The sequence below is a fragment of the Penicillium rubens genome, assembly GCF_028828025.1.
Source record: "Penicillium rubens strain IBT 27055 chromosome Unknown utg000002l_segment0_segment0, whole genome shotgun sequence".
Lineage (NCBI taxonomy): Eukaryota > Fungi > Ascomycota > Eurotiomycetes > Eurotiales > Aspergillaceae > Penicillium > Penicillium rubens.
In genome coordinates, this window is record NW_026890600.1 from 2,820,746 (window position 1) to 2,846,644 (window position 25,899).

At 50.6% G+C, this 25,899-nt stretch overlaps 10 protein-coding genes across 10 annotated transcripts; 6 read left to right on the forward strand and 4 right to left on the reverse strand.

The window, feature by feature from the left end:
• Positions 1-188: 188 nt before the first annotated feature.
• On the reverse strand, positions 189-2,108 carry N7525_003556 (putative LysM domain protein; the record flags this gene model as incomplete). The annotated part of the gene is made up of 1 exon (XM_002558997.1): positions 189-2,108. One exon carries the CDS (start codon positions 2,106-2,108, stop codon positions 189-191), a length of 1,920 nt encoding a protein of 639 aa, XP_002559043.1.
• An 834-nt stretch (positions 2,109-2,942) lies between these two features.
• Positions 2,943-4,254, reverse strand: N7525_003557 (protein-degrading AAA family ATPase MSP1; the record flags this gene model as incomplete). The annotated part of the gene is made up of 2 exons (XM_002558996.1): positions 2,943-4,136; positions 4,189-4,254. 2 exons carry the CDS (start codon positions 4,252-4,254, stop codon positions 2,943-2,945), a joined length of 1,260 nt encoding a protein of 419 aa, XP_002559042.1.
• A 289-nt stretch (positions 4,255-4,543) lies between these two features.
• On the forward strand, positions 4,544-6,266 carry N7525_003558 (putative chromosome segregation protein (Pcs1); the record flags this gene model as incomplete). Its single annotated transcript, XM_002558995.1, has 3 exons — positions 4,544-5,501; positions 5,558-5,992; positions 6,046-6,266. 3 exons carry the CDS (start codon positions 4,544-4,546, stop codon positions 6,264-6,266), a joined length of 1,614 nt encoding a protein of 537 aa, XP_002559041.1.
• Positions 6,267-7,028: 762 nt separating this feature from the next.
• Positions 7,029-10,206, forward strand: N7525_003559 (mannose-ethanolamine phosphotransferase MCD4; the record flags this gene model as incomplete). The annotated part of the gene is made up of 3 exons (XM_002558994.1): positions 7,029-8,959; positions 9,011-9,261; positions 9,332-10,206. The coding sequence occupies 3 exons, from the start codon at positions 7,029-7,031 to the stop codon at positions 10,204-10,206; spliced, it is 3,057 nt and encodes a 1,018-aa protein (XP_002559040.1).
• Positions 10,207-12,188: 1,982 nt separating this feature from the next.
• On the forward strand, positions 12,189-15,641 carry farA (CeGAL family transcription factor; the record flags this gene model as incomplete). The annotated part of the gene is made up of 6 exons (XM_061212743.1): positions 12,189-12,325; positions 12,574-12,598; positions 12,748-12,765; positions 12,821-13,763; positions 13,818-15,519; positions 15,593-15,641. 6 exons carry the CDS (start codon positions 12,189-12,191, stop codon positions 15,639-15,641), a joined length of 2,874 nt encoding a protein of 957 aa, XP_061069764.1.
• Positions 15,642-16,258: 617 nt separating this feature from the next.
• N7525_003561 (uncharacterized protein) lies at positions 16,259-17,480 on the forward strand (the record flags this gene model as incomplete). The annotated part of the gene is made up of 2 exons (XM_002558992.1): positions 16,259-16,558; positions 16,623-17,480. 2 exons carry the CDS (start codon positions 16,259-16,261, stop codon positions 17,478-17,480), a joined length of 1,158 nt encoding a protein of 385 aa, XP_002559038.1.
• Positions 17,481-17,617: 137 nt separating this feature from the next.
• Positions 17,618-19,445, reverse strand: N7525_003562 (cation:proton antiporter; the record flags this gene model as incomplete). The annotated part of the gene is made up of 3 exons (XM_002558991.1): positions 17,618-18,271; positions 18,320-19,143; positions 19,193-19,445. 3 exons carry the CDS (start codon positions 19,443-19,445, stop codon positions 17,618-17,620), a joined length of 1,731 nt encoding a protein of 576 aa, XP_002559037.1.
• Positions 19,446-20,257: 812 nt separating this feature from the next.
• N7525_003563 (cystathionine beta-lyase STR3) lies at positions 20,258-21,686 on the forward strand (the record flags this gene model as incomplete). The annotated part of the gene is made up of 4 exons (XM_061212744.1): positions 20,258-20,473; positions 20,534-20,863; positions 20,901-21,578; positions 21,633-21,686. 4 exons carry the CDS (start codon positions 20,258-20,260, stop codon positions 21,684-21,686), a joined length of 1,278 nt encoding a protein of 425 aa, XP_061069765.1.
• Positions 21,687-22,016: 330 nt separating this feature from the next.
• On the forward strand, positions 22,017-23,093 carry N7525_003564 (uncharacterized protein; the record flags this gene model as incomplete). Its single annotated transcript, XM_002558989.2, has 2 exons — positions 22,017-22,237; positions 22,292-23,093. 2 exons carry the CDS (start codon positions 22,017-22,019, stop codon positions 23,091-23,093), a joined length of 1,023 nt encoding a protein of 340 aa, XP_002559035.2.
• Positions 23,094-23,614: 521 nt separating this feature from the next.
• N7525_003565 (ferric reductase family protein) lies at positions 23,615-25,806 on the reverse strand (the record flags this gene model as incomplete). Its single annotated transcript, XM_002558988.2, has 7 exons — positions 23,615-23,621; positions 23,682-24,689; positions 24,742-24,840; positions 24,894-25,145; positions 25,195-25,309; positions 25,365-25,615; positions 25,676-25,806. The coding sequence occupies 7 exons, from the start codon at positions 25,804-25,806 to the stop codon at positions 23,615-23,617; spliced, it is 1,863 nt and encodes a 620-aa protein (XP_002559034.2).
• Between the last annotated feature and the right edge of the window lie 93 nt (positions 25,807-25,899).

Sequence of the window (25,899 nt, forward strand, 5' to 3'; positions counted from 1 at the left end):
ATGCGACGCTCCAATGCCCAAATGGTGTGACCTGGGATTGGAAATGGCAACGCTAAAGTGGAAACAAAACCACCAAGCCGCTCAGGGGAAAGAAAGTTGGATGAAGAAAAGAAATGCAAAAATCTTGAACTCCGAAGAATACACACACGCGGAGACTCTTATTATGTACGCTTGAAAATCCAAACACGTTAATCATCCTTGACCCGCTCGCCATAGGCAGAAGAACTGGAGCCCGAACCAAATCCAGTCGCACGAGACCTGCTCGCTGCTACCACCGATGGGCTGTTGTATCTGTTAGATGAGGATGAGGATGAGGTACCCTGTAACTCGGACCTCCGCGATGCACCCTTTAACGGGCTGGGGGAATTCCGGCTATCCACCATCCCATCATCAAGCTCAATTAGGTCATCCATCCGCCACATATTACGACCCCTGCTGCTACCCTGCTGCGTAGATGGTCCTTGCTGCAGCTCATTGATACCGGCCTTGGCGCGCGTCGCTACCTTTCGAACCCAACCTTCAAAAGCCCCGCCAATGTTCTCGAGGCCAGTCGATGCATTGGATGTGATACTGGATGCAGAGTCAAAAGAAGCTGTCCGGCCATTGTCCGGAGGTTGTGGAAGTGCGAGATTCGGTATATGCTGCGCGAAGAATCGGGTGAACCCATCTAACGCAGGCCCTGGGCCAGTCGAGGTGGGGTCAAGTGTTCCCACCCCCGTGCCAGACAGCTGGATACTACTGCGCTGGCGGCGATGCTGAAAACGGCTGGGGTGTGTAGTTTTGGGTTTGGGATGATCGCCATTTGGTCGAGTTCGTGGCAGTATGCCAAAGGATGAAGGTGGAGCTGGCGAACGGGTAGGCGACGGAGGAGTGACTGTTTCTCGGTATAAGTCGGGAGGTTCTGCATCTGAATAAGATACAGATTTTCGACGCGTACGCGGAAAGAATCCCAATGCTCTTCGAGGAACACGGCCAATTTCCACTGGTCCGGGGAACCCATCCATGTGAACCCACGATTCATGCTTCCAAGCATGGTTGCTATCCGCCCCAGACGCGGTTGCAGACGTGTCCTGTTCAGTTAAAGTGTCATCGGTAGAGGCAGCCGTGGGGGCTATCGAGCTATCGCTAGGGTCTTCATCGTTGTTGCTCAAAAGATCTACAGGCTTCTTGGGAACAGGCCGACCTTTCACAGAGCATGCATCGACGGGTAGAAGAACAGTGTTTCTGCTCTGAATGTTGTCGTTGGGCCAGAAACCATTCGCCTTTCGAAAAACGGCAGCCTGACAGCCATATTTGATCGTCACGCCGGTGATAGTGTCTGCGGGTTGCACTTTGTGGATATAGGCCAGAGCGTCTTCATCGTGCTCCGGCTCGGACGCTTGATATGAAATGTCGCCGGAGTCGCGTCTTTTGTGAGGGAGCGTACGGCTTGCGATCGGATCACTATCAGCGAGGAGCAAGGCTTCTCTCTTTTTGGCCTGTACTAGAGCCTGTCGCTCCTCCTTTGTCCCAGTTCCGAACTGCGGAGTGGCCGGTGCCGACGGACCCCACGTCGACCTGGGAGCACTCTTAATATATACGTCAGACCGAGATGGCTTCCTTCGCGTGTGTGTCTTTGTCGCGTTACTCGGAGTGACTCGTCCAGCATCACTCCCTAGTACTGAAGATGCCAGGCTTTGGAGAGAGGACCACGAGGAGTCCAGAAAGTCCGCTGCACCTCCCGACGATGAGGCCTTTGATGGCCCACTCCAGGCAAACGATGTTGGCCCACTGCGATTGTCACGATTAATCGATTCGGTCGCGCGTGATGGGTGCCTCGTCGGAAGTGGTGACGCTCCACGGGATGACAATGGCGAGGGGGTCGCTCCCCGGGATCGAGTCATTCCACCCTCGGAGGGCGCAAGGGTCGTTGACAATCCCGAGGCAGATGGTCGGGCATCGTCCTGGTAGGAGTAATTTGTAGCATTATTGCTGTCGTCTTCGTCGTCCATGAATGAAACTAAGCGGCGAGGGCGAGGGCGCGATCGAACCGTAGAGGTTGAAGTTGTGCTTGCGCTGAGCGTGTTCGAGCTTGGGGAAGCATTGGCAAAGCTATTTTGAGAACTCATTCCTGTGAATCCAGCAAATGGGTCTAAGGATGCAAAATAAAAGCCCCCTTAGAAATGTGTACCGCCAAGGCACCAGTTGCCATCAGAGTTGATCTAGGAGAGACCCATTCGTCATCCACCCCCGGACTTGCATTCGTGGCCTTTTGACTGGGAGCACAGCAGGATACGTTTGATCATATATTGAGGTGTCCCTCCAAAATATAAAAGAGTTACAACAGCGAAACCTTTGAAAAGGTATGGGAAACAAGAGAGTGTGGTGAGGGAGGATAGGCGATAGGAGGCTAAGGAGGCCTGACGATAACGACCCGCACCCTTTTGAACGCGGAGTAATTAAAGCAGGACAATGGTCCACAAAGAACTACAAGAATTAGGATATTGGATTGTTTTCTATTTGTCTGTACAGATGAAGTACAGAGTACAAGGGATTAGAACGCTCAAGCTACTGCAAATGCACCAAGTTTGTTCTGGGGCAGGTGACTTGGCCGCTCGGCAAAGTAGCGGTACATGATGTTCCCCGGTCAAGGCCACCTATTCTGTGTACCCGGTACTTTGTCGGCCCCGAGGATAATCTACTGTACCTTCTCCGCACGTATATAAAATTCGATCAAATAGAACAATACGAACACAATTAAAGAGCAAGATTTGTATTAGATCGTTGTATCTGAACCCATTGTACATATGACGTAGAAATTCTATCAACAAGCCGGCCTTACTAGAACAAAATAGCCATTCACTGATTCAGGGTCCGGCATTTCCAGTAGATTACGCCAAGTCTTCGCGCTGCGGGACAAGGTGAGAATAAATATCAACAGGGCGACCAAAAGTGTCTCACATTTACTCTGGCGGCTCAGCCATCACAGAGTGTCGAGTCTCAGCTTCTGATGTGGCTTCAGACGCAGTACTCCAGTCTCCATCTTCCTTCTCGGAGACTTTGCCGATTGGGGTGGACAACGGAGCTGGCTGGGGAATGACCTTGATACCACCCGCACGAGAGAAAAAATCTTCCGTACGAAGACCTCGGACTTCTTTGGGATCCACTGCATCCATTTGCATCCCGCTGGCCTTTCTTGCCCGAATAAGCTCCCGCACGGGAACCATCGCTGCGTCTCGGCATGCTTCCTTGATATCGCTACCAGACATACCGGCCATAGTCTTAACCAGATAGTGCAGATCGAAATTATCGCGATCAACTTTCGTGTCTTTGAGAATCAGGCTGAGAATACGAAGGCGCTGGGCAACCGGAGGAAGGGTCACGGGGAACTTCTTGGGCATTCTGCGAAGAATGGCCTCATCAATGTCTTGAATGCGGTTGGTCGCCCCTAGGACAACAATCCGCTGGGGCTCTCCCGTCGAATTTGCCGACGTAAGACCGTCCCAATGAGTCATGAACTCTGCCTTCACCATACCACTTGCCTCATGTTCACCACTTCGTCGGGTTCCAAGAACAGCATCTATCTCATCAATGAAAACGATGGCAGGTTGCAACTTGCGCGCAAGCGAGAATACTGCATTGACCAATTTATTAGAGTCGCCGTACCACTTCTCTGTCAACGTGGAGATGTGCAGGTTGATGAAGCATGCTCCACTCTCTGATGCTAAAGCTTTGGCAAGCATGGTCTTTCCGCAGCCAGGCGGACCGTATAAGAGGACCCCAGAGGGCGCGGTCAACAAAGACGATGTGGAAGCGTAAAGATGAGGCATGGTCAATGGGTAAATGACCGATTCCTTCAACTCCTCGATGATTTCATCAAGTCCTCCGATGTCTTCAAATGATACTGGGATATCCTCTGGCGCAACAACATCCATCGCGATGGCTTGTTCGTATTGGTTCAAGGTGAGCTCTCTCTTTCGTTGCCCTTTCTCACGCTTGCCACCTTTCCGTGGAGCCTCATCATCTGATTCATTCCCGCCTTCCAATCGACGTATGATAGCAGCAGACTTCTGTCGTTGTTCCTCCTTCTTCTGGCTCTCTGGGTCGAAATCAAGGCGTGACAGAAGGTAACGAATAAGGAAATACGCGGACGCAGACTATAGTAGTGTTAGAAACATTCTGTCTTATCTGAAACAGGAAGTTTCTCACAGTGCCTGCAACCATCACCATTTCTTGGAAGAACTGCTGCCATCTTCGGCCACCGGCTGAAGCCATGGCGATAAGGGAATGATTAGGTAGAGTGAGGTGATGGCGCAAATAAGAAAAAACCCTAAGCGAAAGCGAAAATTAAGGATAAATAAAGGTAAGTTTGAAGTCCACTAGGATTAAAACAAGACAGCCGAGTCGCCGAAGATCATTCGGGCAGCTTGTGGCGCGGGACTCGGGGGAATGCCAAATCACATGTCGTAAGGCGGAGAAGGCGGTGTTGGGGGTGTTGTTGTCGGCGCGTGTCCCGCGAGTATGCAATTGTCATCAAACAGTTATACTTAGGTACACCTGCACAATGCCCAAACGGAAAGCTCCTCCCAAACTATCTGGTCTACTAGGCTCAGATGATGAGGACATCATGCAAGTCGCAGCGACAGAAACACAGGAAAATCACGAGCCTCCTGCCAAAAAAAGAAGAGGCCGACCGCGTACCTCAAACGAGAATGTGACTGAGACCCAACCTACCAGACCTACCAGACCTGTTACTCGAACAAGAAAGCAGCAAGCAGCTGTATCTGTGGCTGAACCGGAACCCCCTGCAAACAAGAAGCCCGTCCGCCGAGGACGACCCAGAGGAAGCAGCCGTGCAGCGCAAGACACTGAAACGCCTGTGCAGGAAACCGAGACGGAGGCTATGGTACCAGAACAGGAAGATGCAGACAACCAGGAGAATGAAAAACCGCTTGCCTCAAGGAATACAAAAAAGCAACCGCCCAAGGCTGCAAAGGCTGCCCCAGCATCCAGTCGAGGACGACCTCGTGCGGTCAGCATACAGCTCCAAACAGATGGTGAATTTGAGTTTACCCCGAGCGGTTCTCAACACGTTAGTTTTCAGGAGACTCACACGGAGCAAGCGGACCTGAGCCCTCTTGCTCGTGCAGCGAGCCGGGGAGTAAAGGAACCCGAAGTCGAAGATTCTCAACAGAACGAGCAACCCGCAGCGGAGCTCGTAGATGAGACTATTATTCACGATGAACCAGCCTATAACCGCAAATTGATGTCCCCCGTGAAGAACGCTCGCTCCCGGTTATCCATGTTACACAACCCACAGGAGTCTTCTCCTCGTAAACGCAAGCTTGGAGGCACCGGCTCCGAGCAGGGCGGAGATCCAGAGCTGAGGCGCAGGCTGGGTGAACTGACCAAGAAGCACGACGCCTTGGAGAGTAAATACCGTAACCTACGGGAGATTGGGATTGTCGAAGCCAATACCAACATGGAGAAACTGCGAAAGCAAAGTGAGACTGTTACTAAAGGTATGCTCTTCTGTTGTCTTATAGCCACTAGGGCAGGTCAATTGATACTTCTTCAGCATCGAATGAATTGGTCGCTTCGCTCAAGGCCGAACTGGATGCTCAGCGAAAGCTAGGACTGCAAAGCCGTGGGCTCCAGAAGCAACTCAAAGACCGTGATGATGAATTGGCTCGACTTAAATCTGGTGCCGATGAGGCCCAAGCACAGCTTGCGTCTGCCCAGTCTGAAGTCAAAGCTTTACAGACCAAGCTCGCTGCGGCGCGGAACACAGCTGCGAGTCTCGAGGGGGCTGCAAAGGTCCCTGGCAATACCATCAAGGGTGGTGCGGCCAACCGTGCTAACGCAGCTGCAACCGCCGAAGCGGCACAGGCCTCCCAGCTCGCCCAACTAAAAGAGGATCTATACAGCGATCTAACAGGATTGATCGTTCGCGACGTCAAGAACAGAGAGTTAGATTACCTGTACGATTGTATCCAGACTGGAATCAACGGAAGTAAGTTGCTCCATTTCCAAGTAATTCATGGCATTTTTCTAACCTCCTTGCAGCACTTCACTTCCATCTTGTTGTGCCAAAGGCCTCGGCTGATTACGACAAAACTGAATTCCAATACCTGCCCCATTTAGACCCCAACCGCGATCGCGACCTGGTCAACTTGCTACCAGACTTCTTGACCGTGGACATCACCTTCGTCCGCGGACAAGCGGCCAAGTTTTATACGCGAGTCATTGATGCTCTCACAAAGCGGCGGTCTCTTCCAGCGCAATAGCAGTACTGATACTTATATCGGTCTTGGGTGTTTTTTTAGGTGTCTGTTCATTTTTAGAGAGTTTGTTCGGGACTGGGAATGTCATGTTGCTTCAATCGTCAATCGCATCAATTTCAACAAGTCCCCGGGGCCACCTTACGAGCTTACAAAACTCTTGCCCCCTTAGTTATGCCTACTTTGTACGTAGTGGTAAACGTCTGTCAGCGGGCCCTTCGCTCAGTGAAACACGCTTCGCGAGGTCCTCAAACAACAAATCAATTGCAAGGCACCTCAAGTTCTCGCCTCGCTGCCATCCATTTTCTCCAGAGTATTGATCCATAGACCATTAATTGTCTTGATGTTCGGCTTTGAATTGGCATGCTACCTGGCGAGATACTATCTTCTTTACTATATCCCCTTTTATCTCCAAGCCACTCAAAGGAGGTAGAAACCCCCCATTATATGACGGCCACATGTCTTTCTACCTCACTGTATTCAATAGATTTCAAGTCAAGGTGCATTTCTCTAACCCTTAAAGATAGTGTAGAGCTTCGACTGGAAAATAAATGCCAAAGGATAACCTGGAAAGTTGTAAGTAGAGTAAACAAAGGGAGACCTGTGATTGGCTCTCACCGCCAAGTTCCTCAATGCGTCCCAGAAGGTTGACGGGTTGACGTGTTGTGACCTTCGTATCTCCTTTTTTTTGGTGAATTTCCCTACCTTTCTTTGTGGCAGTGGACCACTTCCACTCTTTTAACACTGAATATCTAGGAGACATAGATCATGGCGCGTCTCGGCCGCGTTGGGTTTCTTGCCCTCGCAGTGGTCTTCCACTTGATCTATACATACTCGATCTTTGACATCTACTTTGTCAGTCCAATTGTTAGTGGCATGCGACCATATGGTGTCGAACGATCTTCCGGAGCACCAGCACCCGCCAAACGTCTCGTCCTCTTTGTCGCCGACGGCCTACGGGCCGACAAGGCCTTCCAAGCTTTCCCAGACCCATCCCCGGACGCCGATCCAGAAAACAACGAGTTGATTCGCCTGTCTCCCTTTATCCGCTCGAAAGTCCTCTCCCACGGAACATTCGGTGTCTCGCACACTCGCGTCCCAACCGAATCACGACCAGGCCATGTTGCGCTTATCGCAGGCCTCTATGAGGATGTGTCCGCTGTCACCACGGGGTGGAAGCTGAACCCTGTGAATTTTGACAGCGTGTTCAACAAGAGCAGACACACTTGGAGCTGGGGCAGTCCTGATATTCTGCCGATGTTCAAGGAGGGCGCCGTGCCCGGTAGGGTCGATGCGGAAATGTACAGCGAAGAAGCGGAGGACTTCACTGTCGATGCGACGCACCTGGATACGTGGGTCTTCTCCAAGGTCCATGACCTCTTCGAATCGGCAAAGACTGACCCGGAATTGGACCGGAAACTGCGGGACGACAAATTGGTGTTCTTCCTCCACCTGCTGGGACTGGATACCACTGGTCACTCTTTCCGTCCTTACTCGAACGAGTACCTACATAACATCAAGGTGGTGGATCAAGGAGTCCAGGCCGTCACGAAGTTAGTAGAGGATTTCTACGGAGATGATAAAACGGCGTTCGTGTTCACCGCAGACCATGGTATGAGTGACACGGGCAGCCATGGTGATGGTCATCCGGACAACACGCGGACACCGTTGGTTGCCTGGGGATCTGGCGTCGCGCGGCCCCAGCTCTCCGCTGGCGGAATTGCTGCGGGTCATGAAGATGGTTTCTCGGCTGATTGGGGATTCGACCAGGTTCGCCGACACGATGTGGCACAGGCCGATGTTGCCGCGCTCATGGCCTACCTAGTGGGTCTTGACTTCCCCGTCAACTCTGTTGGTCAATTGCCGCTGGACTACCTCAATGCGAGCCCAGAAGAAAAGGCGTTGGCCGCTCTCGCCAACACGCAGGCGGTTCTCGAGATGTACCGCGTCAAAGAAGGGCAAAAGAGGGACGCGGTGATCCGGTATGTGCCTTATGAGCCTCTATCGGGCTACCACGAGAACTCGATTGAAGGCAGACTAGCAAGAATCGAGGCATTCATATCCAGCGGTGACCACGAGGAAGCTATTGCAGCGTCTGCCGAGCTTCTTCGCGTTGCTCTTGAGGGTTTGCGCTACCTACAAACCTATGACTGGCTATTCTTGCGGACCATTGTCTCTGTTGGATACCTGGGTTGGATCGCGTATGCGCTGACCACGGTTATTGATCTGCACGTCTTGCATGGATCGTCAGACTCCCACCGGACGACAGCGAGTATCTCATTATTCTCCTCTATCCTGGTCGCCTTGTTCTCAGTCTTCCTTTACCAGGGCTCATCCTGGCGCTATTACTTCTATGCATTCTTCCCGGTTTATTTCTGGGAAGAGGTTTTTGCACGCCGCAAGGCTCTGATTGCCGGTCGTCAGATTGTATTGGGCCATGTGCGCTCCTTCACTGGATACCTCAAGTTTGGACTCCAGCTACTGGCGTTCCTCGGTGTGATGGAGGCAATGGTTCAATCATATTTCCACCGCGAAATCTTCACCGTCTGCTTTGCCCTGGGTGCATTGTGGCCTGTTATTCATGGCTTTAGCTTCATTCGCAGTCATGCGTTATTGTCTGCGACTTGGGCTCTTGGCTGCGGTTTGATGAGTTCCTTCACCCTTCTGCCAGTAATCAAGGTCGAAAACCTTGATACAATGTAAGATTCCTTTTCACAACAACCATTTCCACGTGGCTAATCTGTTCGCAGCACATATGGCGGTTTGCTCATGTTCCTCACTGGCATCTTGTATTTGCTGTTTGAGGATGCTATCATTGGGCACCGTGACCCGGAATCCAAAGAACCAAATGCCATTGGTCGTATTGGCTCGCGGATCATCATGGGAATTCAGCTCGGCATGGTTCTGCTTGCTGTCATCGTCACTAGATCATCTGTGATCTCTCTCCAGGCCCGCCAAGGCCTGCCTTTTGGAAACATTGTAGTTGGATGGGTTGTTCTAGGTAAATTAACCGAGCAGTGTCCTAGGACCACAGGATGTGTCTTCACCAAGAAATGCTAACCCAATCTCAGTGGCTTCCCTGACGCTTCCATTCTTCCACCGTCTGTATCCGAACAGTCACTATCTGCACCGGCTTATGATCATCTTCTTGACTTTCTCGCCAACTTTTATCATTCTCACAATCTCATGGGAAGGGTTGTTCTACTTTGTTTTCTGCATGACCATTGTGACATGGGTTCGCCTGGAACATGCCATTTATGTCCACGGCGCGGGCGACTTGAAGAAGCTTAATAACCCTGGCGTAACGACCGTCAACGGTGAAACTTTCTACTACCGTGCCCTTACTCTCTCTGACGTGCGCGTGGCACTCTTCTTCTTTTTCCTCCTGCAATCGGCGTTCTTTAGCACTGGCAATGTGGCGTCGATCTCCACCTTCTCCCTCGACAGCGTGCGCCGCCTTGTCCCCGTCTTTGATCCCTTCGCCCAGGGTGCACTGTTGATTCTCCAAATCCTCATCCCCTTCGCCATCATCAGTGCCAATCTGGGTATTCTTAACCGCCGCCTGGAGGTACCCCCAAGTGCACTCTTCATGGTTGTTATGGCCATCTCAGACATTATGACCCTCAACTTCTTCTTCATGGTGCGTGACGAGGGCTCGTGGCTTGACATCGGCATGACCATTAGCCATTTCTGTATTGCAAGCGCCCTTTGCACCTTCGTGGCTGGTCTGGAATTCCTCAGCGAGCAATTTGTCAGCGGTGTGGACTTCGCCCCCACAGTGGCCGCTGTTGGGGCTGCCGTGGTCCAGACTATCGAAGAAGTCACAGAGTGTGGCCACGAGGACCTCAAGGAACCGAAGAAGCCCCAGTCCAATGGGTCCAAGCAGTCCAAACTCAAGTCAAAGGGCAAGGGCAAGGGCAAATCAGGAAAGAATGGGTGGTCGTAGTTGGATATGAAACTAGTATAATACACACATAGGGACTCTTTGCCCACATGCCATCACCTGCATAGATCGGGCTATATTCATCTTTAATTAGTCTTTACCATGTATTTTATTTCATGACCCGCCTGTCTATAGAAGGCACTAATTCAGAGAACCCTGCTTTATGAGATTTGATTTACATTCGCTACGATTTCACTTGCATAAACTGTGTCTCGTTGACGGGCTTTCATTTACTCCTGGTCCGCAATTCTACGAATATCCAAGGCACAACCGTTTCTTGCCGGGGAAGCCCGGCGAACCTAATAAAAGAGTAAAGGAAACCACCTGAGTGTTCTTTACGTGTTATCCTCTCGCATCTGAGAGTGGCGCAAACGGAAAAAGACGGGGCTCTCTCATTGGTCGAAGCTCAAAGTTACCGAGGCATCACAAGCTTGCCCAGACTCAGGTTTTGTCGCTCTGAAGAACATCCATTCTTGATTCTGTATATTGTACGGAGTACGGAGTAGCTCAGATGAGGTTTCCCCCCGCAGCTTCTTCCCTAGTCTTTTTCGTCCCCGTCTTTTCTTTTCTCCCCCGCAATCTCACCGTTTGACTTTGATGTTGAGTTTGGATCGGTTGTAACGATCTACATCTACACGGAGTACCTTTCAGATTACTATGTATGAAACAGAACACTAGCACGTGTCATATCTTGTAAGAAGGAAAAAGAAAAAGAAAAACACCACCTCAAGCTTACTCTGGGAACCTCCTATACAAGTATACATTAAGCAGTGGCCAGTGAGCATCAGCAGGTCACACTGCATATACATCCGCACATCCCGCTAATATGGTCCTTGTCCGAATATTGTCTCCGAGTTCAGCCCAGAGAGTAATCCCCGACATGGGAGTATACCCTGTCAACTTCCCTACACCTCCACATCCTCCTCCCGCGTGGCGGTAGGCTCTGGCCGTGGTCATTTTACCCAGGATTGGAGGCGTGGAGCTAATGCAGGATCTGGAGCCTTTCGCGTCGTGACCCAGAGACCCAAAGACCAATCTTTCACTCGGGACGATCCCCCCGAGCCCGAATAGAGGCTGAAGCAATGGTATTTCCACGCGGTGGGCCTAATTAGGGTAGGCCGGTTTAGCGTCCGGGATGTCTGGAAACGATTGGCAATTGGGGATCGAGGATTGGAGCTTCAAGAGTTATACTGGATAGAGTATATTATTGTGCTTCTCCTAGGCTTCCTGATACATAGAATATGTTGTACGGTGTTCCTGTTTACTGCAAAGAAGCATTCCAGCAGCTGCTACCTTCGGTCTTCCACCCCCATCCGTCGATCTCTCCATCTTTTTGTGGTCCCCGTTCCAACAGGTTCCAACAATGCATAACTATTTGGTGGCTTTTACATACACCCGTGGACCGCGTTAGCGCTTAGTCAATAAGGGTCCGGTGTGAACCCCTGCGCCATATGGGCTGTTTAGTACTGGGTTCTTAGGGTTACCTTTACCCCTTTTCATCTTTTATGTAGTAGACAACGTGGAAGGCAGGAAATGGACGGGCAATGATATGAAGAATATTTGATCTCATAATATTATAAGAATCAGAGATACGTATATAAGAATATATAAAAATACTGTCTATAAATTCCAATGTAAATCCCAATGCATGCCTAACTATCAAATGCTGACCAAATGGGAACTCCACCAGGAAATTGATATTGCCACAACCAACTTCACCCCAACTTTGATATTCCTCCCTCTTCCCCCTCCCCCGGTACTTTTTCTTGCTGATTTTCTATTCTGTTTTCTTGGTCGCGTGGCGTCTTTGCCGTGTTCAAGATCCCCTTTCTTGCCCTCTTTATTACTCTGTACCCCGTACGTACTCCCGTGGGCCTGGCACCCTTTATATCATATCGCTTCCCCTTCCCCTTCCCCTCCGAGCGCGCATCCTCCCCAATCCTCCGACTCGAGTCTGAATTCCTGGATGGAGAGATTGTGTGGCCATGAGTACCACTGAATTCCACACCGACCAGCTATCGGACAACCACACCAGCCCGGCTCCGAGCAACGCGGGCTCGACGGGGACTTCGGGCATTACGGTGCGCAATGGTCCACAAGGCCAACCGCTGAGTTTCAGAAGGTAAGCCAGTTCTTTCTCATGTTCTGCTGTTTGCTGTTCTGCTGTTTGCTGTTCTGCTGTTTGGTTTTATTGGGATATTGCCGACATGATGTTCTGGTCTGATAAACGGATTTGTCGCGGGGGAAGTGTGCGGGCGCAAAGATGAGGGACAGGGTTTTTTTCGGCTTTTCGCTTCCCCTGTGCCTGAAGGGAAAATCTTCAAGTTAAGCATTTTTATACGCTTGCTAATTCTTTTTATCTAATCTTAGACAACGTGCATCACGCGCGTGCGAGGTACGTCTGGATTTTTAGGGAGACGCGACTCTGGGGCCGAGGTTCTCAACGCACCTCGGCTCAGTTCCTTATCGCGATACATCCTCTCTCTTCCCCTTCTTGGATTTGGAAAAAAAAGTAGCTGATGTTTTTCTTTTCGACCCAATTAGACATGTCATGCTCGCAAGGTGAGTTTGCTTTTGGTCGTCGTCTTTTTCCCCTCTAACCGTTCCTGTCGCCTAGGTTCGATGTGACGCAGCCAGTCTCGGGGTGCCTTGCACCAATTGTGTCGCCTTCTCTATCGAGTGCAAGATCCCCTCTCCGAAAAGAAAAAAGAACAATCAAAACAAGAACAAGGACGATACTCGGTATGATGACAGTCCACCGCAAACTGCCTCCTCGATCGTCGACGCTGCAGTTGCCCACTTCCGACCCACGAGCACCGAGGCAGCGGATTCCGCATCTGGCTCGGTCTCTGCGTCCAGGGAAAAGAAGGACAAAAATTCCGACTCGGATGAAAAGAGCAATGCCTTCGGATACCGGAACAACCTCATGGGCGTCGACGGCATGCCTAATACTTCCCTTTCCGAGGCTGAGGCCGCCCAACAAGCTTCAGCCAACAACGCCTATGCCCAATTCATGAAGCCCAAGTTTGCTCGTGCTCCGATAAAAGAGGCCGGCCGAGTGGCGTACTTGGGCGAGTCGTCGAATCTGTCTCTCCTGGTTCAAGACCGCCATGGAACAGCGGATGTCGTGCACTACCCGCTCCCACCGAATATTAGAGGATCCCGCGCCCGATTGACGGACCTAGACAATTTGGAAATTGATATCTTGCACCAGCGGGGGGCGTTCCTGCTCCCGCCCAAACCGCTGTGTGATGAGTTGGTCGACGCCTATTTCAAATGGGTGGCTCCCGTCGTGCCGATTATCAACAAGAGCCGCTTCATGCGTCACTACCGTGACCCTAAAAACCCGCCATCGTTGCTACTGCTGCAGGCGATTCTGCTGGCAGGATCGAGAGTCTGCACTAACCAGCAGCTTATGGATGCGAATGGCTCGACAACCCCTGCGGCTATGACCTTTTACAAGCGTGCTAAGGCGCTTTACGATGCTAACTATGAGGATGACCGTGTCACAATCGTGCAGGCGTTAGTGCTTTTGGGTTGGTACTGGGAGGGACCGGAAGGTAAGTTCACAATCTATGCCAATCTATCCTAATGGCCTTTCTGACTAGTCACAGACGTCACCAAGAACGTCTTCTACTGGACACGGGTCGCTATGGTGGTAGCGCAGGGCTCTGGAATGCACCGCAGCGTCGAAATGTCCCAACTTAACAAACCAGACAAAAGACTCTGGAAAAGAATCTGGTGGACCTTGTTCACCCGGGATCGCTCTGTCGCTGTTGCACTGGGACGGCCCATTGGGATCAATACAGATGACTCAGATGTAGAGATGGTGACGGAAGACGATTTCATCGAGGATGAGCTCGACATTGTCGCCGAATACCCAGCAGACCCTGTCCATGTCCAGTTCTTCCTGCAGTATGTCAAGCTGTGCGAGATCATGGGCTTGGTTCTGTCCCAGCAGTACTCTGTGGCTTCAAAGTCACGGCGAATGAATGCAATGGATCTCACCCACTCGGATATGGCGCTCGCCGATTGGCTGCAGAACTGTCCCAAAGAAGTATGCTGGCAACGCTCTCGGCATCATTTCTGGGCGGCTCTCTTGCACTCGAATTACTACACCACGCTCTGTCTTCTCCACAGGGCTCACATGCCGCCTGCCTCATCCGCACCCAATAACTACAGGGTCGAGGAAATGGCTTATCCATCGCGAACAATTGCCTTCCAAGCTGCAGGCATGATTACCTCTATCGTTGAGAACCTACAGGCGCACGGGGAGATCCGATACACGCCTGCTTTCATTGTCTACAGTCTATTCTCCGCCTTGATCATGCACGTTTACCAAATGCGTTCCTCGGTTCCTTCAATTGTGGCCACCTGCCAGGAAAGAATCAATGTTTGCATGCTAGCCCTCAAGGATGTATCAAAGGTCTGGCTGGTGGCGAAGATGGTGAACACGCTATTCGAGTCTATCCTCGGAAACAAAGTGTTGGAAGAGCGACTCCAGAAGGCTGCAGGCCGGAGACATCAGCGCACGCGCCACGGAGAATCGTCTTCCTCAAAGAGGCATGACCCCCCGAAGCGCAAATTTGATGACATGGATATCGGCATGCCAAATGGTGGCGGGCCTACACCCCCTGTCTCATACGAGCGCTCCCGGCCCCAGACACCCGCTGTCACACCCTCCCGGGAATTGAACCAACCCCTTCCCGGCCAACAATCACCAAACGCTCACCGCGGTCCTCACGATCCGATGACTGGCACGGGTAATTCCCGAGCCAACACCAGGCCTACAACACCGTTCAACGGCCAATTCTCTCTCCCTGCTACACCCCCCGACTTCTTCCTAGTAACCCGCACCTCTCCCAACCTCTCCCCCTCTCTCTGGGAGAACTTCCAGCCCGACCAGCTCTTCCCAGACGGCACCGCCTTCTTCCCGGAGTTGACATCGCCACCCCAGCCCGGCGCAGTCGACCCGTCCCTCCAGATCCCATCACAGATGCCCGCGGGAATGGCTTCGCGCCCTAGTCCTATGATGAGCAACCAGCCGCAGCCCGTCTCTGGCCGTAGCATGTCTATCTCCCACGGTAGCCCGCCGATAATGTCAGGGCTGCCGGGCGCGATGGGGATGCATCCTAACCCGCCACAGCAGATGTTTGGCATGGAGGGCCAGCATCAGCAAGCCTGGCCACCCATGCACGGTCTCGATGGCACTATGAGTGGAGCCGCGATGGACGCTGCTAGCCAGGATAATGATACCTGGAGTAGTAGTTCCCGCAGCGGGCCGACCGCGCCAACGACGTTGAACGTCGAGGACTGGTACGTCTCCCAAGAACTTGTGCTGTTCACGGTTTTTCTCCTTAAATGATATTCTTTTGCTGACGCGCAACAGGTTCCAATTCTTCGGCATCAACGGCGGTTTCGGGGATCTGGCGGCATAAACAATCGCGATCCGGAGTATGTTACACTTCATGTTTATGCTGTTACGCACAGTTTTTCTGTCGAAGGTGGACTTGGGGGCTTTGGAGTACGAAGTACACCCGGGGGTCCCTTTAAAGATTCTATCTAATTTACGCTGGTATATACTGTCATCTTTGGGAGCTTTACTTTTTTTTCCAGTCTCAAAATGGATTGCTTTTGGGTATAGGGGGTTCGGCTGCGGCGTTGTGGGATTCTTTCGTCTGTCCCGTCTTTACGGACGGTCTGGTTTATGGATATCCTGGTGAGGTTGGCAAGTCTTTTGTTATTTTCGTATGTCTTCAATATTCTGTTTTTCTCTGTCTTGGGTCATGTTGGGGAACTTCATGGACTGGCATCCAGTGGGAGTTAGGATGGAGTATATACAAATTCCAATTGCTCGTCTTCACTACTTATACCCTATTTGTATTATTCTGCTCATCATACCAAGACTAAAATAAGAAAATAAGAAAATAAGAAAGTAGGTGACCTCCTGATCGGCCCTGACATCACCGGACCTATTAACCCAACCTTTTTCAATTTCATAACTAGACCTTTCCTTTTTATCCATTCCATTTATTCAATTTAACCATCTTCCATTATGCCTCCTAAGAGAAAGACAACCGGCTCAGCCGGTAGTGCCGCGAAGAAGTCCAAAGGCCCAGCAAGCAATCCTGAAGAAGACATGGAAACCAAGCGCGCACTGGACAAGCGATGGGCCCCAGTCTCTGTATCTCGAAACGCAGACTTGGGGTTCAAATTGCAAACCCGCGACCAAGTCAAGGCTTTTTCTTATATTTGTCTGGGCCGTGCGCCTTGGAAGACGGGGTACAAAGATGAGTCTGAGGATGAGGATGAGGAAGATGAAGAGTTTATAGAGCAGAAGAAGAAAGATGATGCCGTTAGTGACTTACACCAGTCTATTTTGATCTTGTTTTGATCTAGGTAGCTGATTCTGATGTCAGGAGGCGGACGATGCCACTACCCTCAAACCTGCTTCCGAGCACCCAGGAGAAAAATGGATCTTCACAAGCGCCGGTATGGCTAAATGGACTGCGCTGGAGCGCGGCACTACCGTGCGCGACCCGGATAACTTCGGCATGTATGTCTACAATGACTTCTTTGGATACGCCGTTATGGAGCTAGTGGAGAACATCCTCTTGGATTTCGACGAGGCCGATGGTGACTGGAAGATGCAGTGGGGTATCTGTGAAGCGACCGGGCTGTATTTCCAAGTGGATGCTCTCGGGCCGTTGCTTGGGTTTGTCTCACTGACTCCGAGTAGGATATTGACAGGCGAAGAAACGCTGACGAGTGCAATATACAGCTGCGATGACGGAGAGGGAGTGAATGCGGTGCTTATGGCCTTCGTCACAATGTTCCTTACTATGCTTTCTACCCTGGAACGAAATGACCTGTTCAAGTCCGACTCGGAGGTAAAGAACATTGGAGCCATCATGGGTCTGTTCATTCGCTTCATTGTTGATGTCGGAGAGTACGGTATGGATGACCATGATGCGAAGATCAAGGCTTATGCCGCCAAACACAATGTCAAGATTCATGGCTTGAACCACCCCAGCTACGAGGAGTCGTCTGGTGAGACGGTTGAGCTTCCCGAGGCTACAGCTAATGCCAATGATCCCTGGGGTTGGGCAAAGGTGTTAAAAGAGCTGAAGAAGGCCAATGGTGGGCGTCTGGGCGGTGATTCGAAGGACATCACGTCTTGGACTCCTGCGGAACGCAGGAAGGCGGCTTTCGACAACAAGGATCCCATTCCCCGGAGCGCCATGACTCGTATTAAGAATGGTGACATTATGGAATGAGTGGCTGAACGGCTGTGTTTGTGTATATGCTAGGATCGGTAAGGTCACTAATATAGGAAAAATTATTGTCTATGTACCAATGGTGTCGGTTTTGGGCTTCAGTATAGCATGGTCATCGCTCACTGTATCCGAGATAGTTAAATGCCCCAAACTCCTAAAGGATCAGACCCCATATCCATCCTTGACTGTTGCAGCTTCTTTACACGTCTGACTAGGGTTCCAACCAAGATCGGTCCGATCAATGTGCAGAGCGAGATTGCCCAGATGACCACTAGATAGATCTCAGACGGTCCTTCGGAAGATTCATTGGAGAATATCCCCTGACTTTCGGCAATTGAAGCAATGAGGTACCCCACTTCGCCTCGGGCAACCATTGCCAATCCCAGGATAGAAGACGGGTACAGTGACTTTGGTTTGGGGGGAAGGGATATGGGGGAATCAGGGCGGAAAGTGGGCGCAGGAGATCTGCTCGTCGACTGAGACTCATCTTTGACATTATCCGGAGTCGAAACATTTGCACTGTCATCTTGAGTCGCCGGTCTTTGCGGGGCTTTATTGTTTCGGTTCGACTTTTTGCTGGCAGTCCGAGGACTCGCACAGTAGGAATGAGTGTATGCAAATAGTTTCTTAGCGGTAGAGACTAGACCAGACACAGGGCTCGGAGAGAATCGAACGAGCCATAGGCCTGTGATCATTTTTCCAATTGCCATCAGCATGGCGTAGATAATCCCACGCCATATAACCTGACCTGAGAACATTTTGGTTATGGGGATTGCGAATCCGATGGATGCCTGCTGGTGTTAGTACGTCACTCACTTGGATTGAATAGAAAGACTCACAAAGAAAAGAGGGAGAAGGATCCGGTTCACCGGCTCTTTATAATATTCGCTGTAGATGAGTTCGCCTGTAGGTGTATCATGATGGGGTATTTCTGTTTCCCGAGGTTGTGCAGGCGAAGGCGTCTCTTCGGCATGCCGGTTCTTGCTATTCTGTATGCTTCCTTGGTGGTTGCCAGTCGGTTCTTGGGAGTCCTCAGACTGAAAGACAGGAATTGGTGTTTTGGCTTCGGCTACCAGCCCATCAAACCATGAGACAATCACACCAGCAATGTAGGCAGCAAAGAGACTCGAAGTTCCAGAATATGTTGCACCAGCCACTATTCCAACTAAAACACATGTCTGTGCAAGGAAAGCAAATTGTGCAGTCCCCACAAAGGCTGGGAACTTGTCTTTAAAATCAAGCAATTTTTTCAATACTGGCTGTAAACAGAATGCACACAGCAATAGTAGACCGACAGCGAACCCCATTGAAACAAAAACAGGCCGAATGACAGTTATAGCACTGAACGAGGCGGCACTTCGGCCAAGGTTGGAAATAATTTGAACCATGACTAGACCCACGACATCATCTAGCATTGCAGCACTAGTGGTGACTGTGCCGAGCCTCGTAGTTGTCAACTGCGTGGTCGAGAGAATGGTAAATGTGGTGCCAAGACTGGTTGCGCTTAAGGCTGCACCGGCAGCGAAGGATTGAAGAGATGTCGCTGACACAAGTTCCTTGAGAATGAACGACAAGCCCATTGGGGCACAGACTCCAGTGATGGCGACGGCTGTGGAAAGGAGGATGTTTGCTTTCAAGGATTTGATTGAGGTTGACAAACCACCTGGTCATTATAAGCAAACACATCTGAGTAGAGAACAAGGTACCCTTACCTTCGTAAATCAGGAGTATCAGGCCTAAATACCCAATCTGCTGAATGACTCGTTCTGTCTCTTGGCCGAACCATTGTGCCCCGGGTGTGCCCCACAGGATACCGATGAAGAGTTGGCCGATTAAACCACAGTAGAGTAGCTTGTCCAGGCAGGAATTGGCTATGTTCAGTGTCAAAAGAAATCCGGTGTAGCTGAGGACTGTTATTATTGAAGGTTCGTGATAGGCGAATGCCGCTTCCGATTCTGCCACCATTTTGTGGTTCCTCTCTGGCTACGGCGTTGAAGAGCCTAGGATATATTTTCTATATCCCAGATTCTGGGCTTTGTAGGGGTATGTGCAATTGGATATCCATGGATATAGACAGAGAAGAGTAAAAATGTTGAACCTTCCAAGGTTGGAAAGTCCAAGTGGATGACTAACGAGACTTGGCGGCTTTCACCAGAGTATACATCGATATATATTGTAAAAGAGCGTTGCATTGCCTCTAATTTACTTTTCAATTAATATGCATGTATCTCTTTGCTCAGAATATATGAAAGGCCGAAGTGAATTTTGGTTGGGAAGTAACCATACCTCCACATATATGTAGACAAGCTATACTCCGTATTAACATTTATATCAACGTTCATAGTCTCCATATCCACAGCTATTAAGGGTTCCCTCCCTAAATGTATATACCAATCTCCTATAAATGTGAGATAGATAAACATAATGTAATCAACTATAAACCCCCAGCATATAAATCCCAGACTGTCACTATCTTGGAATATCAATGTTGACTCATCCACATACTTACTTGCCTAATTGGGACTAGCGGATGACGAGCTCGCAATGGCCGTGGCTCGACGAATCAGCGACTTGGAGCTTGTCCGGGGGAAGAAGATGTGAACTGCGGGATTCTTCTGTTTCTTCTGTTTCTTCTATTTCTTTTTGGATTTTGTTTCCTATTATCCTTTTTCTACACTTCTGGCATATTCGCATCTTTTGTTTGTTTTGAATTAACCTCAATTATTCTCTATACACATACACATACACACATTCCATCTTTCTGCCCCGCTACAGCGATGTCGGCTTCAGGATCCGGAATTCCCAATGCTGCCTCGGGGTCATCCAGCGGTGTAAAAAAGGGTTTCCCTCAGGTTGACCTGTCAGGCAATGACCTTCCTCCTTCCCCTGCCCCATCCAGTCCTCATACCGGTCGCCGGTACAATATCGCCACCGAGCTGGTCTTCACCGAAGGGAGTGACCAATACAATGCCAGCAGTGTTCCTATCTATCAGGTATAGATCCACCCCTGGCGAGAATTGCACATAAGTACTGATCAATACTAAATCACACAGAGTGCTACCTTCAAACAAACCTCCAACGCTGGCGGTGGAGAGTATGACTACACACGGTCTGGTAACCCCACTCGCACACATCTTGAGCGTCACTTGGCCAAGATCATGTCGGCACAGCGCGCCCTGGTGGTGTCCTCCGGTATGGCAGCCTTAGATGTGATTACGAGACTTCTTCGCCCCGGTGACGAGGTGGTCACTGGGGACGACCTCTACGGCGGCACCAACCGTCTGCTTAAGTACCTCTCGACCAACGGCGGAATTATCGTGCACCATGTCGACACCACACAGCCCGAGAAGGTCCAGGAGGTGCTGAGCTCGAAGACAACCATGGTGCTGCTCGAGACCCCAACAAAACCCCCTGATCAAGATCGTCGATATCGGAAAGATTGCTACTGCCGCTCACGAAGCCAACCCCGCCTGCATTGTCTCTGTGGACAACACTATGATGTCTCCCCTTCTCCTGAACCCTCTAGACTTCGGTGCCGATGTTGTCTACGAGAGTGGCACCAAATACCTCTCCGGCCACCACGACCTGATGGCCGGTGTCATTGCCGTGAACGACCTGCAGCTTGGAGAGCGTCTATACTTCCCAATTAACGCCTCGGGATGCGGCCTGTCACCGTTCGACTCTTGGCTGCTGCTGCGTGGCGTGAAGACGTTGAAGGTCCGCATGGAACAGCAGCAGAGCAATACCCAGCGCATCGCCGAGTTCCTTGAGTCGCTTGGCTTCAAGGTGCGATACCCCGGCTTGCGGTCCCACCCGCAATATGAACTTCACAATTCCATGGCGCGGGGCGCCGGTGCTGTGCTCTCGTTCGAGACCGGTGACACGGCCATCAGCGAGCGCATTGTGGAGAGCGCCAAGATCTGGGCTATTAGTGTCAGCTTTGGTTGCGTCAACAGTCTGATCAGTATGCCGTGTCGTATGAGTCATGCCAGCATTGACGCCAAGACGCGGGCGGATCGCGCTTTCCCTGAAGACTTGATCCGGTTGTGTGTCGGTATTGAGGATGTGGATGACCTGATTGACGACTTGCAGCGAGCGGTATGTATTATGTCCCTTGCATAATTTTGGATTTCTGCTAACTTTGCTTTTTAGTTGGTGCAAGCTGGTGCGGTCAATGTCACTATGGAGGGTATTGAAGCTCGCTAGATACATATTTAGTCAGGATCTTGATATTTGGCGTTGGGGGGGATTTCAAAATAAGAATAAGAGTATAATGAAGCGAAACCCATACTCTCCCTTGTATTACTCCATACACAACATATACAAGATAACCAAGTGGAACAGCGTTTAGCCGATAAGCTATCGGGCCGGCATCGGAGAGCCGGCGCCGGGTCGCGGCCGGGTCATTCTCGTCCGAAACTGGGGGAGATGATTGATTGATATAATCTCTCAGATCTCGCATTTGTAATTCATTTTGTCTCATTTGACATCTTGTGTACTCCTTTACTCAATGCATATATTCTCTATCCATATCACATGAGCATAAATCGGGATGCTGCTGTGCAAGATACAATATTAACAATGGCGACTGTAAAGCAGGAACGGGGTCAGGAACGTCAAGGACAGGCCCCCAGCAAACGCTCCACAACGAAGCCAATATGGAATACCAAGGACCTGGGCAAGCGACTCGGTGTCGATGTCGCTAGCGCAGCAACAGCCGGCGTGCTGACCTGCCCATTGATCACCATCATTGACCGGTAAGTGACTATCACGGCTCTGATGTGCTACGAATGTGAGACTAATTCCCCTAGTGCAATCATGGAGAAAGCCTCAAAAGGCTTCCCAATCGGCCAAACAATCAACAACTGCCTCCGATCGATGGTTGCTCGACCCAGCGGCTTCTTCTTCAGCACTCCATTCATCCTCATCTACACCCTATACACCTCGACCTACCTCACAGCGAACGCAATAGATACCTCCAAATCAATAACACACAACCAGCCCTACAACGCCATAGACACAGGCCTCCCCAAGTTCTTCGCAACAACAATAGTGAACATGACGATATGCGTTTACAAAGACGCGCGCTTCGCCAAAATGTTCGGCGCCTCTCCCTCCGAACCTCCAGCTAGAAACAGCACCATAAACACAAACCTAGTCGCGCGGAAGTACAGCTCCGCTCTGCGCGCCCCACGCCCTCCTTCCGCACCCGCAGCACCAGCTCTCCAAATACCTAAAGTCTCCTACGGCCTCTTCTGTCTCCGCGACAGTATCACAATCTGGGCTTCTTTCAATATCCCTGCCCTCATCGCACCCTCAATCCCAGACTTAATCGCTTCAAATTCAACCATGAAATCCAGCATCGCGCAGTTTGCCTGTCCCGCTGCTATGCAGTTCGCTAGTACGCCCATGCACCTCCTCGGTTTGGATTTGTATAACCGACAGCCGGCCGGTGGCCTGCGCTGGACGGAACGTGTGGCGCGGATTCGTCGGGATTATGTGCCTAGTTGCTTTGCGCGCATGGGCAAGATTGTTCCTGCGTACGGTATTGGTGGTGTGGTCAATGTGCGGATGAGGGATTCCTTGATGAAGAGAGTCGAGAGAGGGGAGTGATTTCCTGATTTGATATCAAGGATCAGAGGAAGAAAAGAAAAGATGCTGATCCTTGTGAGAAGCGTGGAAGGTAGGGTTTTGGTGGGCTAATGACCTGATGATCTCTTCACTTTGTTTTCATGGAATGTTTAGATTCGCATTTGGTGGTTGATCTTTTGATCCCACCTTTCTTTCTCATCTCTCCACTCAGCCTTATGGGACTAATGCTTGGCGTTTTTGTTTTGCAGTTGGCTTAGCGTTTCATATCCCCAGACTTTGTGTTATATTCTGGCCGGTTATTGTTCTGGATATCTTTCTGTACTACTTAGTTACACTTAGATTGCTGTGTATTCACCTGGGATTTAATACAGACTCGGGCTTTAGACTGTTATAGAGGGTCCTAGCCGTTAATAAAATGGATTTTCTTTGGATATTCCTTTTTATGAAGTAATTATGTGATTCTTTTAGGAAATAGATACATTGGTAAAGAGAAAAGAAAGAGAGTAAGATCAATCCAGCAGATGATACTCTTATGTCGAAACTCACCACCTGTATAGCCAGTTAGTAAACCGCCAATGACGTACCATAGCAATGGAATAAAAGACTCACACGAAAGGCTCAGTATGCAAATACAGCTCCTCAACCTCGCCCCCCAAAACCCTAGCCTGCGCGAAAGCGGTTGCATTCCGAGTATCATGCAGCATCGAAGCAGGACCACAGACCAAAACCCCAATCCGCTGCTTCTTCTGACATTGCGTCCCTTGAACATGTGCCATGGATACAGTGCGCGCAACCAGACCAGGAATATCAGGCCGAGCATTGCGGTGAACATTCAAACTGAAACTTCCCGTGGTAGTAATCTCAGCCGGCGGTGCCTTGCCAGCGGTGCCCTTAACATCGTCAGACTCCGAAGCTGAGGAAATCCCCGATGTCCGCTGGTCAGTGACATGCACAGACACCGCAGTCTCGAATGTGTTGTCTGACTTCGCGGATAACAGTGTTGATTCAGAGAGCCGTGATTCGATCTCTTCGATGTACCAATCTGCCATAGCGTGGTCGCGCGTCGAGAAGACGACTTGGAGGTTCCGGCGGGATGGTGCTCGTTTCTCGCTTACCGGTGCGTTCATGCCTGTCAGCCGGAGCGCTTCGTCTACCATGGCTAGTGAGAACCCGCCTCCCGAGCCGCCAGCTATCACTAAAATCGTGTCGAATTGTGCCATGTGCGGTTCGCTAACGCCGCCGTATGGTCCCTCCATTAATATCTTCTTCGTGCAGCCTGGATTCTTGGATGCCATTGCTCTGAGGCGTCCGGTCACGCCGCTGCGTGGTTTGATGTAGAATACTAGTTCCGAGGCTTTTCCTATTTCGTCTGGATTGCGACATGCCGAGGAGATGGTGAAGGGATGGGCGGTGAGTAGGTGTAGGTCTGGTGTGAGGAAGCGCACGAATACGTGCTGGCCTGGTGTCCATTTGATGATCGAGGGCACTGCAACGCGGACAAGACCACTAGGGAGGAGTTCAAGGGTTGCGTTGTGGACGCCGTGCATTAGATAGGTACGGACGTGGCTGGCTATCAGGCTTAGGAAGTAGATCACGCCCGAGGCTATGAAGTAGTCCCTGGTATATGTTAATACAAGATCGTCATGAGGCTCATTCGAGTCGATCATACCAGGAAGAGAGCCGGAAATCGCAGTGAAGGAAGAAAAACACGACAAATACCACCGCCACGAATATGTGCGTGGCTTTGAAGAATTCGTAGAAACGATTTCTGTGGAAGAGTTAGTGTTTGTCTCTAGGTAGTCAGGCTAAGGGTGATCTTACCGAATAGATGGTAGAGACATGACGGTTAGATATGTCTGCGAAATGAGAGCAGCAACCCCTGTCCAGTAGACGACACTTGTCTTCCACTGATGCATCATATCCCCCTTCCAGATATGGTATATGATAAAAGGGAATGTGTGAACCAAGGCCAACACAAACATCGCATAGCTAGTCCAATGGTGAAACACTTGAAGTTTCTCATGCGGAATACCAGTCACGCCAGATATCATGTTGGCTTTTGTGCTCAGTGCCCTAAAAGGAGGTCAGTAACCGAACTTGGTGATCCATATCCAACACTCACAGTACAAATGGAAGCAGCGCAAGAGCTATCCAGCCCGAGCGAGTCGCAATCGGAGGACTACTTCCGTACGAAGCATCTGTCGGCCAGTAATAAGGTTGCGGACCGAGTGTCAGGGCTATATAAGGTCAGTCACCATTCTCGTCACATCTTGACAAGTCCAAGCCACCCACCGAAGAAGAAGACAGCGCCTACAGCGCCTAGAATCACCACGCCCAACGCCGGAGACCAATATCGCAGTGCAGGCAATCGATATCCACGATAAGACAAGTATCGTGAGGCGGCAGTGAACATGCGCCACGGTCTAGTCCGTTTCAATCTATCTGGAGCGAATCGTACAAGCAAGTTCGAGATCGCGAACGCTCCAATCACCGCACACATGAAGTAGACAGTGCTTAATGCGTAAACATGGTCGGCTTGGTACCTAGGACAGATTTTCCGATAAGCACATATACATGTCGGTAACTCGGAAAAAGACGCATACCAGTATCGCCAGTAATAGTTGCGATAGAGACATTGGGCTTCAGTCAATTTGCATTTGTCGGCACGAGACGAATGAAGCATCACCGGCTGATCGAGCCAGGGCGTGCCCTGGGCCATCTTCATGTCCATCATCTTGTGCGACCGAAAAGAAGTGACACCAACACCTACACAACGTATAGTCAAGGGAATTCAGATATCATGGAATACACAAGGTATGATCGGCAG